Genomic DNA, 17953 nt, shown 5'->3' with positions numbered 1-17953 from the left:
TCTCACCTATTCTTATACATAAAGTAAATATAAAAAAATTACAAGGCGCTCTCTTGCCTCTCTCTCCTTGTCTCTTGCTCCCCCCTGCCCCTCCCCTCCATGGTCATGGCCGGTCTCTACTGTCCCCCCCTCTCTGCCTCTACTACTCTCTTAACTCCCCTCCCTACGCCCTGAATAAACTCTATTCTATACTTTTAAAAACAAACAGCCGGGCGGTGGTGGCGCACGCCTTTAATCCCAGCACTTGGGAGGCAGAGGCAGGCAGATTTCTGAGTTCGAGGCCAGCCTGGTCTACAAAGTGAGTCCAGGATAGCCAGAGCTATGCAGAGAAACCCTGTCTCAAAAAAACCAAAACAAACAAACCCTACAAGGAGTTGAATATGGTGGTGCACTTCTTTAGTCCTAGCACTTAGAAGGCATAGGAAAATAAATAGGTATGTGTGAACTGAAGGTGAGCATGGTTATCCATACCAAGCTGTAGCAAGCCTACATGGTAAGATACTGTCTCCAAACAAAACAAAACCCTACAAAGAAATAAAATGGCATAATACCTTCCTTTATATTAATAAAATAACTCATTCTGATAGGGTTACTTCAATAATTTGTAAAACATTCCAGTAAGAAAATAAAGAAAACCTATGTAAGTCTAGACAAATATACCTGTTAATACATCATTCAAGGGGTAGAGACAGGAGGATCAAAAAAAGTTACACAGTGAATTAAGGAGGCCAGCCTTAGCTACATGAGACCATCTCAAACAAACAGAGAGAGAGAAAGAGAGAGAGAGAGAGAGAGAGAGAGAGAGAGAGAGAGAGAGAGAACACAAAGAATAGAAATGTGGGCTGGAGAGATGACTCACAGTTATGAGCACTGGCTGCTCTTTCAGAGCAGTTTAATTCCTAGCACCCACATAGCAGCTCACAACTGTCCATAACTCCTATTCCAGGGGATCTGACACCCTCATACAGACATACATGCAGGTAAAAGATTAATGTACATAAAATAACTCAGAGATCGCCTGTCTCTGCTTCCAGGCAATAAATTTTATTTTAATTTTTAAAAAAGGTTTATTTATTTCATGTATGTGAGTACATTGTTGCTGCCTTCAGACACACCAGAAGAGGGCATCAGGTCCCATTACAGATGGTTGTGAGCCACCCACCATCCGGTTGCTGGGAATTGAACTCAGGACCCAGAAGAACACTCAGTGATCGTAACTGCTGAGCCATCTCTCCAGCCCATAAATTTTACTTTTTAATTTTTAAAAATTTTTTTTCAAGACAGGGTTTCACTGTGTAGCTCTGGCTGTCCTGGAACTCTGTAGACCAGGCTGGCCTCAAACTCAGAAATTCACTTGCTTCTGCCTCCCAAGTGCTGGGACTAAAGGTGTGCGCCACCACTGCCAGGTTAAGAAATTTTAAATTCAGCCAGAAACACGTGATTATTAATGGTACTCAGACATAAACAAAACAAAACTAAGAATTAGTGTCCAGTATTCCCTACTGCTGGTGTAGCTTCATTAAACACTAACATTAACAACAAAACCAAAAACATCTATGATTTCTCTGTTGTTTTTGACTTTGGGCCTTTTAAGATAGCTATCATCCTGTTGTTTAAGGTGGCCTCAAATTCATAGTCCTCCTGCCTCAATACTCTGCATATATATATGTGACTTTCTTTTCTTTCTTTTTTTCTTTTCCATGGAGACAGGGTCTCTCTATGTAGCCCTGGCTGTCCTGAAACTCACTATGTAGACCATGCTAGCCTTGACCTCATAGTCATCTGTCTGCCTTCCAAATACTGGAATTAAAAATAAAGACGTGCACCACAACAGCCCAGCTTGTATCTATGACTTTTTAATACAACAGATTCTAATCGTGTGTAACTTTTAATTAATTAACTAATTAATTAATTAGCTAATGAGAGACAGGATCTTAATCTGTCTCCACTTCACAAGAGCTGGAATCAAAGGTGCTGGCTACCACATTCAGCTAGTCTTTTATGTTTTTAACTCAAAATCTAGTTATGTATGGTGGGAAAGGTATAGTGGCATGTGCCCTTTTCCTGGGGTAAGAGGTGTTCAAGACAGGGTTTCTCCACATAGCCTCAGCTGTCTTTGAACTCAAAAGTCTGCCTTCTCCTCCCTCCTAAGTGCTGGGATTAAAGTCCTGTGCCATCACCAGCATGTGCCTTTAATCCCAGCATTGAGAGGCAGAGGCAGAAGGATCTTTCAGTTCCAGGCCAGCCTGAGCTACACAAGAAATGCTGTCTCAAAACAGCAGGGTTAGAGAGATGGCTAAATGGTTAAGAGCTGTGACTGTTCTTCCAGAGGTCCTAAGTTCAAATCCCAGCAACCACATGGTGGCTCACAACCATTTATAATAGGATCCAATGGCCTCTTCTGATGTGAAACAGCTACAGCGTACTCATAAATAAATAAATAAATCTTTAAGGGGGGCAGCCCCCCATATTCTATATAGTCCCGTCTTAATCTCATCAAGTAAGACACAAAAGCAAAAATGACTAGACCTCGAAGTCACTTGATATCATGATCATTCTTGAGTAAGTCATACAGTATACAGTTCTAAATGCCTAATTCTACATCAAAACTTGTTTTTAAAAGATTTGGCACCTTTATGCCAAATGGTAGTAAGGTCAATTATCTTTCTCATTAATTTACCAAACTATATGTAAGATAAATAAATGAGAACCTGATGTACAATAATTCACAAGTCTAAAACCAAACAAGACACAAAGGTATTAATAAGTACTGTAAGGAGAAGCTGGGCGTGGTGGCACATGCCTTTGATTCCAGCACTCGGGAGGCAGAGGCAGGTGGATTTCTGAGTTCGAGGCCAGCCTGGTCTACAAAGTGAGTTCCAGGACAGCCAGGGCTACACAGAGAAACCCTGTCTCGAAAAGTACTGCAAGAAAGGTTTTTAGTAGAAGTTACATTAGACAACTATATATATGAGATTAGTATCATCTGTTTATAATATATGATATAGAAACCTGTTTCATGTACCCCTCAGAGAGTTTATCTTAAACTTTTAGTCTATATTTAACTCTATAAGTAACAAGTTGTAAGGCAGCTCTATCCCATGCCTGAATGTTTTTTTATCTGGAGGTGATACTTACTTTTCTCTATCTGTTTTGTAGATCCGAGCAATCTCAGGCACTAAAGGATCATCTGGATTGGGATCACACAACAGAGAACAGATGGACAAAAGTACTGGGATAGTAAAAAAAAAAAAGAAAAAGAAAAAAGTATAGGTTAGTAGAAGACCACAGCAAAAGGCTTAAACATCAGAAGCTGGGCATGGTCTTTAATGGAAGCACTCAGGAGGCAGAGGCAGGGGAAAAGGTGGATATCTGCGAATTCAAGGCCAGCCACAGTGGTACAGTAAGACCCTGTTTCCAAGAGGAAAACAAACAAATCACCACCAAAAACCCAACCTGATATGCCAACCTGAGATAAGAATATAGAATTATGAATGCAGGTAGCTTAGTGGTGGAAAGCTTGCATAATGTGCATGAGGTTCTGCTCTGAAGAACAAAACAGCTCTTCTAAATCCTAGATTGAGAATACACATCAGCACTAGCGAACCTCAATTTTTAGAGGCTCATATTCAGAGAAAATCAGCTGTCAAATTTCCAACAGACAAGAGTAGTTGTCTGACACAATCAGTCATACAGAAACTTCAAGGATAATCTGGGGCCAGGCGTGGTGGCGCACACCTTTAGTCCCAGCACTCGGGAGGCAGAGGCAGGCGGATTTCTGAGTTCGAGGCCAGCCTGGTCTACAAAGTGAGTTCCAGGACAGCCAGGGCTACACAGAAAAACCCTGTCTTAAAAAAAAAAAGAAAAAAAGAAGATAGTCTGGGATATAGGAGATTGTCTCAAAAATAAAATAAGTTTTAACCAGGTACAGTAGCTCACACTTGTAATCCCAGCACTGTAGATGCTAAGGCCATCCTGAACTACAGAGTAAGACCCTGTCTTAAAACAAACAGATAAAAATCAAACAATCACATCATTCATTTTCTTTTAAACAAAACAAAACAAAAGCAAAAACAAAAAAGCCCCAGATAATCTTAAAAAGTTAAGCCAACAGAGAACAGTAACAAAGAGCAGTTACTTTCCCCTTTGAGACAGGGTCTCACTATACAGTGCTGGCACTCAGAGATCTGCTTGCCTTTGCCTCCACAGTGCTGGTATTAAAGGTGTGCTCCTCCATACCCTGCACAAAATCAGTTATTTCACCTTGTTATCAAACAACCATTCCATTACCTTTTGAAATAGTTAGTGCTGGAGACCACTGTGACCGTAGAATATCAAGACAAATGCTGCCATTACTGTTAATATTTGGGTGATAAATTCTTGTTGTAAATGCAACCTGAAGAAAAAGAAATCTTTGTGATTTGTTTACCAGTACCATACAGAGCATCTTAAGAGCAATGATCATATACCATTTACCTTAGGCGGTTTGAAGGGGTAATCTGTTGGGAAATGAATTGTCAAGAAAAATACTCCACCCTGATAGGGGCTGTCATTCTGTTGATGATAAAAAAGTGATATTAAAAATGGATAAATTACTTGAAACAATTATTAAGGAATTAAAGTGAATACTTACTGGCCCCATTATTGTAGCCTGCCAATGAAACACTGAAAAAGAAGAAAAAAGGGTCACCATGTTAATTAACAATATTCACATTACACCTACGATAGAGAAACCTATCATTTCCTATATCTAATCAAAGTTTATTTATAAATAGCATGATAACGACTAGTTTCAATGGGCAGGATGAAGACTAAACCAATTGAGTCCAAACCATTAAAAGAAAAAGGAAGGAAGGAAGGAAAAAAACCAGATAGACAGAGACAGAGTGAGACAGACAGACAGACAAGTGAGCAGGGTGTGGCAGTGACTGCCTTTAATCCCAGCACTTGGGAGGCAGAGGTAGGTAGATTTCTGAGGCCAGCCTGGTCTACAGAATGAGTTCCAGGACAGCCAGGGCTACACAGAGAAACCCTGTCTCAAAAAAACAAAAAACAAAACAAACAAACAACAACAACAACAACAAAACAAAACCAAAAAACCAACAACAAAATGTAAGCAAGACACCGTGACATTTACATTTAATCTTAGTACTTGGGAGGCAGAGGTAGAAGGATCTCTTTGACTACAGAGTGAGTGAATGCCAGACCAGTCCAAGCTGCCTCCAAATAAGTAATGAAAATAAATTATGATCTCTTGTGGGTTTTTAGAGTTTCCAGTATATCCTTCAATACAGAGCTGGGGGGACATGAAGCATTTGCCTGGCATATGTTACTCTGGGCTGGATCCTCAACCTTACTTTAAAATACAAACACACAAAACACAAATTTGTTCATAAGCTATAGCGATAATTTCAAAGTACTCAATAAAGTAACTACCTATAAAAGCAGTAAATATTTGTCTCATTTCTAAAGTGGGCTTACTCAATACAGAGACAGAGAACAAAAGAGTTTGTAAGGAAAATCCAGTCAATATCTACACCAGAGAGAGACACTGCCAGTATGAGTTTATCTACATCACCCAACCAAGCTAACTCTTGTCACACGGGATTAAACTGTTAAGAGTACAGCTACACAAAAATTTATTGGGATGTATAAAAACTAAAGGTCCTTCAAACTTCTTCAATACGTAATTGTTTATGGTTTCTTTTACTAGGCCCCAAACTCACCATTAGCAGCTCATTTATCAGAAAAACATATCTAGAGTCACCATACACATTTTAGAAGGCATCAAACGAAAACAGTGGTTAGATGCCATAAAGTAAGTAAGTAGAAATGCCTCTATGCAGGCAGATTTCTGAGTTCAAGGCCAGTCTGGTCTACAGAGTGAGTTCCAGGTCAGCCAGGGCTATACAAAGAAACCCTGTCTCGAAAAACAAAACAAAACAAACAAACAAACAAACAAACAAACCCAGGAGAGTCAGATGGGCATTGTTCTCAGCACTAAAGAGGAAGAGATACAGAGGTCCAACCTCATCTGCACACACAGTTGAGACCCTGCCTCAAACCAAACACCTAAAACATACATACATACATACATACATACATACATACATACATACATACATACATTTGAACAAACAAAACTCCAAAACCAATTAACTCTAGAGCCTCTACTAGGTAGTAATGATCAAATGGGCAACTAGATCTCTTTTAAGTCTTGTCCTTCAACCTAATCCTTTCATATTCAATTTAAATCTATTGTACTGTCAGTTTCTAAAAATCAGATTAAAATAATAATAATTAAATAATAATTTCAAAATATTGAGGTTTCAAGTATAAAATTTTCTAGTAGCTAAGTACTAATTCTTTGTTTCTAGTCTTCTGACAGCAATCATTTATTCTTGCTAAAAAAAAACTTACTAAACTTAAGAAGAACTTAAGCCGATGTTGTGGCTAAATGGTAGAAGGTTTGGCAGGTGTGAGGCTATAGATTCAACCTCTACTATTGCACACACAGAAAGAAGGGAGAAAAGGAGGCTGGAGAGATGGCTCAGTGGTTAAGAGCACTGACTGCTCTTCCAGAAGTCTTGAGTTCAATTCCCAGCAACCACATGGTGGCTCACAACCATCTGTAATGGGATCTAATGCCCTCTTCTGGTATGCATGAAGACAGCTACAGTGGACTCATATAAATAAAATAAATTAAAAACATTTTTTTGAAATGTGGGTATTGCATACACGTTCCACAGTGTATGGAAGAATGGTGGTCAGAGTACAACTTTCAGAGTCAGTTCACACCTACAACCACAGGTTTAGAGATCAAACTCAGTAAGTGCTTTCTTTTAACCCACTGAGCATCTTACTGGTCCTACTTCTGAGAATCTTTACTACCAACAGCAGTAAGAATACTCACTAGAATCACTAACAGGTTTTCCTCTGGAGTCTTATTATACTTCTTGTTCTCTTTAGGTGGAAATATGAGCGAGGTAAACAGTGATATAATATCTAATCCTGATTCAAAAGACGAAGTCTAAGAAATTCCTAGAGGTTTCAAGTAGAAAGAACTCTAGAAATAGTTACTGGCAAAATATGAACCTATCCAACACAAAATATCACTATATTTTACAAAAAATAGTTAAGGACCTCTTGAGTTGTTTGAAATGGAGTTTATAATATCAAAATAAAACATGAGTTTCACCCAACTGCGTGGTTCTGGGCTGAGTACTGAACCACGGCTTCAGGCATGTTAGAAAAGCACTCTACCACTGAGCTCCATACTCAGCTCCAGAAACAACTTGGGACAATAAAAATAACTACTATTAGAACTTTGGTTTGATGCTGTCAAATCAAATTACAGATGATGTCTTAAAGTTAAAAGGGATAGATAGTAAGAATATTTGTTAGTTTGAAATTAAATCTCCAGCTGAACATACAGATCCCAAAAGGATCACTTCACCAAGTTCAAACCAAAATCAAGTCCATTAAGTATCTTCAGCTTACTTCAAGGGGAAGTACTCTTTCCTCCTAATCAGCTCATTACCGAAAAGGGGACGGGGGACGGGGGACGGGGAGAACATTAAAACTAAAAGTACTGAGCCTTTAATCCCAGCACTTGGGAGGCAGAGGCAGGCGAATTTCTGAGTTCCAGGCCAGCCTGGTCTACAGAGTGAATTCCAGGACAGCCAGGGCTATACTGAGAAACCCTGTCTCAAAAAACCAAAAATAAATAAATAAATAAATAAATAAATAAAATAAAAACACTGGATATAGTGAGTGACACACATCTTTGGTAATACTGGGAAGACAAGTGGATCTCTGCAAATTCAAGGACTCTGTATAAAGAGCTATACAGTGAACGACGTGACCATCCAGTGCTATGTAGTAGAGACCACCTCCCTCCTCCCAATTACAACTCTCTCTTCTTCCTGGCTCCCTCTCTGTGTATGATGTTCCATTGCACAGGCCAGAAGACAGTATCAGACAATTCTCATTTTATTACTTCTTGTCTTATTGTTTTTGTACTGGCACACCCAGCTTCTATCAGTGTCTTCTCTCTCAAATCATGACTTTAATCTTAACACTTGATGAAAAAAGATAGGCAGACCTCTGAGTTCAAGGCCAGTCTGTTCTACAGGAGACAAGCAGGGCTGTTACACAGAGAAACCCTGTCTCAAAAAGCCAAAAACCAAACCAAACCAATTCACTCTCTGTGTGTAGCCTCTGCCTCTCAATTACTGGGATTACAGGAAGGCACTACCATGGCTGTTTACTTTTGATTTTAACTTATTTAAAAAAAAAAAAAAGGGGAGGGACTGGAGAGATGGCTCAGCGGTTAAGAGCACTGACTGCTTGCTCTTCTGAAGGTCCTGAGTTCAAATCCCAGCAACCACATGGTGGCTCACAACCATCCGTAATGAGATCTGACGCCTTCTTCAGGTGTGTCTGAAGACAGCTACAGTATACTTACATATAATAATAAATAAATCTTTTAAAAAAACATTTTTTTTAGCTTATGTGTATGTGCAGATGCTTAAGGAGGCCAGGGGAGGGCGCTGGGACCTCTGGAACTGGAGTTAACAGGTTGTTTTGTGCTTGAAATCTAAACTCCTATCTTCTAGAAAAGAAGCAAGCATACTTAACTGCAGAGCCACTCTCCAGACTTTCTTGACATTAAAAAACAAACAAACAAAAAACTCTAGTGGCATCTCATGATAGTTTTGTTTCTTTTTGTTTCTTTCTCTCTCTTTTTTTTAAAGATTTATTTATTGTTAATGAAAGTACACTATAGGATGGGTAGGGGAGCAGGTGGGGGGAGGGTATAGGGAACTTTCGGGATAGCATTTGAAATGTATATAAAGAAAATATCTAATAAAAAATAAATAACTAAAAAGACATGAGAAAAACAAACTGTGAAGTTCATGTCAGGGTTGATTTTCTTTTTCTACCACCACCCAATGGCTCCTGAGTTTTGCCAAACAGACAGAAATCCAAAAAAAAAAAAAAAAAAAAAAAAAGTACACTATAGCTGTCTCCAGTCACACCAGATCTCATTGCAGATGGCTGTGAGCCACCATCTGGTTGCTGAGATTTGAACTCAGGACCTCTGGAAGAGCAGTCAGTGCAGTTAACTGCTGAGCCATCTCTCCATCCTCCATAGTTTTGTTTCTTTAGAGTCCCTTTCACTATATTGCACAGACTGATCTTGGACTCAAAACTCCTGTTTAAACCCATTAAGATTCTGGGATTACAGACATATGCTACTATTTTCAGGGTGTATTTTTTTTTTCTCAATGTTATCATTTGTAGCAAATTAAGGTTCTTGGGGTTTTTTGTTTTTTGTTTTTAAATGAAGTCCAAGTAACCTACATTTAAAAAATATTTGGCAGTGGTCTTGCACAACTTCAATCCCAGCGCTACGGAGGCAGAGACACGTTGAATCTCTCAGTTCTCGGCTAGCCTGGTCTACAGAATGAGTTTTCAGGACAGCCAGGGCTACAAAGAGAAACCCTGCCTTGAAAAACCAAAACAGATAGATTAGTTTGCCCTTAACTTTGCAGGACAGCAATTTCTGCTCTAAGAAAAAATGCAATAATGCAAGCTGCAATATAGCAGTAAATCAAAAATCAATTGTTAATGGCATATTTAAAACTTCCCACCAAGGCTAGGCATGGTGGCATATGACATAAATCCCAGCACTCAGGAGGTAGAGGCAGGGGGGTCTCTGTGAATTTGAAGCCAGGCTGGTCCACAAATGAAGTCCAGAAGAGCCAAGGCTCTGTTTTTTTGTTTTTTGTTTTAAAAAAAAAAAAAAAAAAAGGAACAAAGCATACACAAAAACCAGAACCTCTCACCAGGTCTGGCTGTACACACCTTTAATCTCAGCACTCAGAGGCTAAAACAAACAGATCTCTGTTAACTCAAGGCAGGCTGGTCTACACACAGAGTTCCAGAGTAGCCAAGAAAGACACAATGAGAAAAGAAAGTGACAGGATGAGGACAGAGATGAGGGTGTGTCCCAAAATTTTAAGAAAATAAAAAAACCAAAAAAATCTCAAATCACCTGGGCTGAATGGCTCCCACTTCAATCCTAGCATTGGGGAAGTTGGGACAGAAGGACTACATGAACTACATGAGACTTTTTTGTTTTTAATACTAAAATTTAGTACTACAGTATTAAACTAGAATTAAAATGTTGGCAGGGCCAGTGAGTAGGTAAAGACATCTGCTGAAGCCTAACAACCTAAGTTAAATCCCTGGGACTCAAATGTTAAAAGGAGAAACCCCTAAGACACAATAAACATACAAACAAATATAACTGTTAAGTTGGTCTAGCGAGGACACTTCTCAGTAATAAGAGTGAGTGCCTAGCATACACAAGGCCCTGGGTTCAACCCCTCAGGACTGTGAATAATGTAATAAAAGTATTATGCCTGCTTTCATACATATGAGCCAACAGAATATAGTCAAATACAAGTACACATATACCATGTCATCCTTTAAGAGCAAAATAGCCATGCATAGTAACAGTTTTTTTGTTTGTTTGTTTGTTTGTTTTGAGACAGGGTTTCTCTGTGTAGCCCAGGCTGTCTTGGAACTCAGAAATCCACCTGCCTCTGCCTCTCAAGTGCCGGGATTAAAGACATATAACAGTTCTTTTATTTCAGGAAAACGTCCAAAAGGATAGGTAGAAAGAGACCAGAACAACCACAAAAATAATGCTGGCAGAAGCAGGTCAAAGTCTAGTATGATTGGGTGAACTTAAAACAGGTTCTGTCACAGGAAACTAGTCATTAAGTCTCCCCTTTCCCTATAGCAAATACCTCTTAACAGATCATAACTTTGCTAAACATGACCACCTGGAGTGTATACACACTTGAAAAAAAATAAATAGCACAAATAAATAATCTCAAGAAATACAAATTCTCCAGAGAAAGTACTGCCATGCTACTTCACTCTTCACACCACTTAGATACTTACTATCATCTCCAACAGGACCTGCTGAACACTGTGCTGGGGGATCTCGAGCCAGGTCATTCAATTCCTTAAGAAAAAAAAACAAAAAGAAATGTAACTTTATAGAGTTACTAAACTTATCTTGTTAACAGTGGTCTCTGCCTTACTAGGGAAGCTTTTAGGATTATTCTCCAGTCAGAGAAGCACAGAGTAAATCTTAGAGGTATTTTGGGGGTGAGACAGGGGGAGTTGAGAAATGATAAGGTCTCACTATATAGACCTGGCTGGCCTTGAGAGACACACCCGCCTCTGCCTCATCAGTGCTGGGGTTAAAGAAAGGTATGTATCACCACACCTTGCAAAGCTAGTTTTATGTATTTCTTTCATCCTTTCTTTTTTTAAAAGGTATTTACTGTATCTTACAAGTGTTTTTGATTACATGTATGTATATATGTATATCAGAAGATATCAGATGTTAGATTCCCCTAGATTGGATGGTTTGGATGGCTATGAGTCACCATGTGGCTAGTTCTCTGGACAAGTGCTCTTAGTGGCTGAGCCACAAAGCTAATCGTAAATACAAGCTAATGGTGCTGTTTGATCCTCCTCTAGACTAGTAGACTCTTGTTCAGTTTGACTCCTGGTCTTAAGTCTTATATACTTCTCTTACACAAATGTCTGCAAGCTTTTCTTTATTTTTCAGATTTCACCACCAACTTTATGGCAAACCTCCTGCTTCAGACTCTGAATGCTACTCCTTAACCTATTTGGGGGGAGGGGCATTATTTTTCTTTTATCCTTTCTCTCTCCCTCCCTTTCCCTTTTTGAAATAAAGTCTCACTTTGTAGCTCAGGCCTAGCTTCAAATTTGTGATCTACCTGACTCAGAATAAACAGTGCTGGAATTACATGTGTGCACCACTATGCCCAGCTCCCCACTTCCATTGAAATAGCTCAGGTTGGTCCACACCACCATGCCTGGCTCTCAATTATTTGAGAGGATTGCAGGGGAGGACTCAATGCAAATTGTTTCATTCTGTGTAGTCTTGTCTGACCTAGAATTTAATCTATAGACAAGGCTGGTCTTGAAATCACAGAGAGGCACTTAACTCTGCCTCGTCTCTCTGCTGAGATTAAAGTTATGTGTCACCATACCCATCCCAATTCAATTTTATATCATAAAACTTAGTAGTTAGAACAAGCTCTTAAAATCTTAAAAATGGTTCTACACTAGACCATCTGATAAAGTGCTGATATGTTGTTAGCGGTGTCTTACCGCCAATGTACTAAATAGAAAAACCTTTAAATGAATATAGCACACTCTAGTCAGATGGTACAAATATATAATCTCAGCTACTGGAAGTCAGAACAGAAGGACAATATCCAGGCTGACTGAACTACCACAAAGTTCAAGGCTGGACTGAGTAATTTAGTCAAAGTTAAGGGAACTAACTAAAGAGCTAGGAATACAGCTCAGTCATAGAGTAACTGAATATCATGTTAGTCCAGGTTCAGACCCCAGAATTTCCAAAATGAGAATATACTATAGAGGCTGACTGGAGCACTCAAGAGACTGATTTACCTTCAGTACTGCTCCACAACCAAATGTCAGCTCCTCAGTTATTTTAACACAACCCTGGAGCCTGGTAATGAACAATGATACTTGAAAAACTGGACAAATGAAATCACTCTATTTTCTTTCTCCTCAGCTTGATTTTCCTGTTTTGTTTTACAGTGATGCAGAATACTCCCCCCTGGCTCATGATAGGCAACTGTGGTACAACTGTAACTACAGCCTTTGGCCTGGTTTTAGAGATCAGAAGACTGTTCGGAAGGGTTAATTTTAGGACATACTTCAAAAGTACAACAGTAGAAATAATAAATTCTAACAGTAAAAAATGGTTTTTATTTTATGTGAGTGTTGTCTGCATGCATGTATGTGTGCCATGTATGTATAAGTGCCTGTAGAGACTAGACTAGAGTGTTGGGAGCCCCTGGAACTGACATTATAGACAATTACAAGCCACCACATAGATGTTAGAAATAGAAGCTTACATTAGAAGAATAGTTCAAGCTCGAATCTGCAGAGCCATCTCTCCAGCCCCAAATAAAATTTTTACAGTTTTACAAAAGACTTAAATTTAGGGCAAAGTCTCCAAAAGGCCACAGGCTTAGGTAGGCTCTCCCTCTAAGTGCTCCAATGACCTGTGCCAATGAAGTCCCAAGAGTATAATAAACATTTCCCAGTATCCCCCAAGGTAATGCTTAAAATTAATTAGAAATGCTTTGCCTTTAATGCGTAACTTTTAAAATCTACTAAATAAAGGCAACAGGCAAAATTAAGGCTTTCTAAACATACACTCATTGATGTTCTCACCATCATGCGCTTAAGAAACTTTAAACAAATCAGTTACTTGGTCTCTTGAGATCAGTTTCATACCTACATTAAAGAAGTTAGACTGAGATAGATATTTACATAGTATGATATGGTCATTGGTTAAGACTCAAAATAAATTAGCTGGGCAGTGGTGGCACACACCCTTAGGCCCAGCACTTTGGAGGCAGAGGCAGACAGATCTGTGAGTTGAGGCCTGCCTGGTCTACAGGGCAAGTTCCAGGACAGCCAGGAGTTTACAGAAAAATCCTGTAGCAAACAAAACAACACAACAGAAAGAAACAAAGAAAAAAGAATCTAGTAAGTTTAGAAAATACTGTATTTCAAGGCACACAGAAACAGAAATCCTGTAGCAAACAAAACAACAGAAAGAAACAAAGAAAGATAGATAAAAATGTTAAGCATGACAGAGAAATGCATATACACTGCATGGATAAAACTTTTCTGTAGTTATTTCTTTTTTTTATTCCCCTTTTTTTGAGATAGTGTTTCCTTTGTGTAGCCCTGGCAGAGATCTGCCTGCCTCTGCCTCCTGAGTGCTGGGATTAAAGGTGTGCACTACCACCACCCAGCCTGCAATCATTTCTCAACTATCAGTTCTACATTATAAACTACTTGGAATTATTTTAGATTCATTTACTTACCTTTGTTCTCCCCCCTTTTTCCTTTCTAGACAGAATCTCTCTATAGGCTGCACTTGAGATAGAGGCAATTCTGTTTTAGCATCCCTAGTGCAGGGATTACAACCATGTAACACCATGCCCAGCTCTGAATGTCTACTATACAGAAAGAGAAAGCTTCTGTTTTAATAAATTATCTTTCAAAGGCAAAGCCTTCTTTTTTTCCACCAAGTACTTACTTAGATCTCAGAAATCCTTAAAAATGTAACACTGTTAACAATTTTCAATGGTAAGCAAAATATACACACAGTCCAGAGTAGTCCTGGTACATACTTGAAATCCCCGCACTCAGGTGGCTAAGACAGATGATCTCCAATTTAAGGCCAGCCTGAGCTATACACGTAGTTTGAACCCTACTGGGTAAAGATTCTGTCTAAAATACATAAAAAAGGATTTAATTACTATATCTGAAAGTTAATGTATTTTGGGCCAAGCCAATATAATACTAGAGAATAAGGAATTTCTTGCTTGCTTTTTAGATAGGATCTCATACTGCAGCCCAGGCACCATGCTTGACTAAGGACAAGGAATTTGTTGAAGCACTTCAGCAGGAAACATTCATGAGTGTCCTGACATAAGTAAAGAAAATAGTCATGACTTTGTGTCTATTATTTTGAGATTCCACTATGCACTCAACTAGACTCATCCACAGCTGTTTTCAACTGATACTTTTTTAACATCAGCCTCCTAAATATCTAGGAGTATGAATCTAGGCATCCTTATCTGGCTTTCCTTTGTTATTTAGGATCAAAAATCCTTCATATATGAGTGCAGTAGCTCACAACTGTAAAATTAACACCCAGGAAGCTGAGACAGGGTTATCTCTGCGAGTTCATAACAAGTTCCAGAATACCCTGAACTACATAGAAATACTGTCTCAAAACCAACCAAACAACAAACCAAAACCCGCTGGGGCGTGGTGGTGCATACCTTTAATCCTAGCACTTGGGAGGCAGAGGCAGGCAGATTTCTGAGTTCGAGGCAGGCCTGGTCTACAAAGTGAGTTCCAGGACAGCCAGGGCTACACAGAGAAACCTTGTCTTGAAAAACCAAAAAAAAAAAAAACAAAACCCAAAACAAAACAAAAAACCCCAAAACCCACAAAAACCAAAACACTTTGTCTCAAAGAAACATAACAGAGCTGGGATATGTGTCGGTTGGTAAGGTGCTAATCTAGCATGTACTATCCCTAGCATTTTACAAGCCATATATAGTAGCAAAAGACTGTGATCAAACCTAGCAATCAAGAGGATCAAAAGTACAAGATCATCTACTACAGGGAATAGGAAGCTCCATGCAAGTGAGCAAGAGAGGGAAGGAGGGAGGGAGAAAGTAAAGGGGAGGGGAAAGAAGGGAGGAGGGAGAAAGTAAAGCACTGAAAGTCTACCTTGGAGATAGAGCAAAGTTTACACAAGCACATGTGTTGTATGTAAGTTATGTATAAATGTATATAGAGCACAGCACGATGGCCTTAAATACATATAGATTGTGAAATGGCTCATAGGCTAATTAATATATTTATCATGTAACATTTACTATTCTGTAACACAAACACTTAAAATCTATTCTAAAAATTTTTAGTTATATATTACATACTTATTTCTCCAATACCACAAAATATGAGACTACATTACCAATTATAGTTAACATGCTGTAAAATAGCGGTTTTTTTAAAATTGTATTTATTATTACTGTGAATTATTATTGAGTATGAGGTGGGCTGGATGGTGCACCTGCAACAACACACAGGTGGAGAGCTCTATGGAATCCGATCTCTCCTCCTTCCACGCTGGCAATCACCTTTTACCCACCAAGCTGTCTCAACAGATTGTTTTATATTTAGTCCTCCAATCTAACACAAACTTTGGCCAGGGGTTAGACAGATTGCTCGGGTTAAGAGCACTAGCTGCTTTTCCAGGACTTGGGTTTGGATTCCCAGCACCTACACAGTGGCTTATATCCATTTGTAACTCTAGCTCCTAAAGATTCAACACTCTTTTCTGGCCTCCATGGATGCTTGCACATACAAGGTACACAAACATACACCCACACACATAAACTAAAAATAACTTTTATAAGACATCAAACAACTTTAACCAACTCCTTTCTACCCCCAAGCCCTGTGAAATTATCATTCTATTCTACTTAAATGAGTTTGATTTTTAGGTTCCACATAAAAGTGAGTTCATATTATGGTCTACCTGCACCTAGACAATAAGTTTTCCATAGTATATGAGGTCTTTCCAGAATATTTAAAAACAAATATATTATTACAAATAATAGGATTTTCTTTTTAAAGTTGAGCAGCAGTAGTCTAAGGCATACTGAATTTTTTCTTTCTTTTTCTTTTGTTTTTTTCTTTTTTTTCTGAGACAGAGTTTCTCTGTGTAGCCCTGGCTGTCCTGGAATTTAGAAATCCACCTGCCTCTGCCTCCTAAGTGCTGGGATTAAGATGTGTGCCACCACTGCCTGGCTGAATTTTTTTCTAGGTATCAAGGATGACATCCAATTTGTGACCCTCCTGCTTCAGGTTATCTAATGTGTTGAGATTTTAGGTATGTGGCATCATGAACAGTTCTTTTAAATCCCTGGCTTTACATTGTAACCAATGTGGATCTCGGGGAACGCTGCCAGGAATGGTCTTGCCATTCCCTCTCTCCTTTTCTACTTCCTCCATGTACCTTTAGGTCTCACATAACTGCTTGCTAGCTAACTCCTGACTCTCCATTTATTTGTTGTCAAATACTATGAAAAATCTCAAGTTGCTTTTATAACTAAGTATAGTTCAAATTTCTCTGTGGTTATATAGTATTTCTCTTTGTCCAGTAAAAACTAGGAAGGAATCTGACTTCTAGCTTTTTGCACACTGAAAGTGATGGGACTTGTTCAGGAAATATCTGTTCAACATATAGTTGAGAGGCTAGAGATGGCTCAGCAGTTAAGAGTACTTATTGCTCTTGTGGAAGACCCTGGTTTAATTTTAAGTACCTACATGGCAGCTTACAACCATCCAGTGCCAAGGAATCCAATGGCCTCTCTGGCCCCTGTGGAATACCAGGCACTCACACGTACAAAGACATACATGCAGACAAAAACTTGAATTATGCATAAGTATCCAGAGGAAGGTAATACTGTTTTTCACCGACTACATGAACAATAGCCCACTTTCCCACATTTTGAAATGGCCTCTTGTAGCCCAGACTGCCCTTGGACTCTAGATCCTCTAGGTCTCCACCTCCCAAGTACTAGGCAAGTAGTATGTATATTTTTAGTATAACCAAAATGATATTTTCAACATAGCATGCAACTGGAAATATTTTCTTCCCCTCTTTCTTCTGAGATATTTCCTGGATGGCCTGAAACTCAACCATGTAAACCAGATACCCAACTGTTTCTGCTAGAATTAAAGACACCACCATGCACAGCCTGTTTTCTTTCTTGATTGCATTTTAGATATATCAAAAACAGATAAATGGAGAAGCAACCATCTTATTCTCTGATACTGCAGCTATAAGATCACATACCTAGAAGAGTACAAATTAGAATTTTAACAACTATAGCCAAAGTAGAACATCCTCAGTAAATGACAAAGCTAGATAAGAAAATCTAACATATTTCAGTAAGACTACTTTTCTTTTGTTTTTCCCGAGTCAGGGTTTCTCTGTGTAGTCCTGGCTGTCCTGGAACTCACTCTGTAGACCAGGCTGGCCTCGAACTCAGAAATCCGCCTGCCTTTGCCTCCCAAGTGCTGGGATTAAAGGCATGCGCCACCACCGCCTGGCAGTAAGACTACTTTTGAAATAAAGAAACACAAATATAGAAGCTTCCAAGAACTGTTCCTTTCTGCCAATTCCTGAAGTTCACAAACAATAGTGGCTGTATCAAATCAAGTTTGACTCCCTCGACACAGGATCTTTTAAGATCTG

At 39.0% G+C, this 17953-nt stretch overlaps 1 protein-coding gene across 2 annotated transcripts in view; it reads right to left on the bottom strand.

The window, feature by feature from the left end:
- Ube2d2a (ubiquitin-conjugating enzyme E2D 2A) overlaps positions 1 to 17953 on the bottom strand; it is a 35614-nt gene that overhangs the window by 2667 nt on the left and 14994 nt on the right. For both annotated transcript variants that reach the window (NM_019912.2, XM_006526120.3), the window contains exons 2-6: positions 10978 to 11041; positions 4634 to 4665; positions 4477 to 4554; positions 4291 to 4396; positions 3139 to 3232 (exon numbers count right to left, since the gene is read on the bottom strand). In NM_019912.2, coding sequence (NP_064296.1) covers positions 3139 to 3232; positions 4291 to 4396; positions 4477 to 4554; positions 4634 to 4665; positions 10978 to 11041 — 374 coding nt within the window. The remainder of the gene's footprint in view (positions 1 to 3138; positions 3233 to 4290; positions 4397 to 4476; positions 4555 to 4633; positions 4666 to 10977; positions 11042 to 17953) is intronic.

Source organism: Mus musculus, chromosome 18 (assembly GCF_000001635.26).
Source record: "Mus musculus strain C57BL/6J chromosome 18, GRCm38.p6 C57BL/6J".
Taxonomy (NCBI): domain Eukaryota; kingdom Metazoa; phylum Chordata; class Mammalia; order Rodentia; family Muridae; genus Mus; species Mus musculus.
The sequence above is the reverse complement of the archived record's forward strand: the minus strand, read 5'-3'. Positions and strand labels throughout refer to the sequence as shown.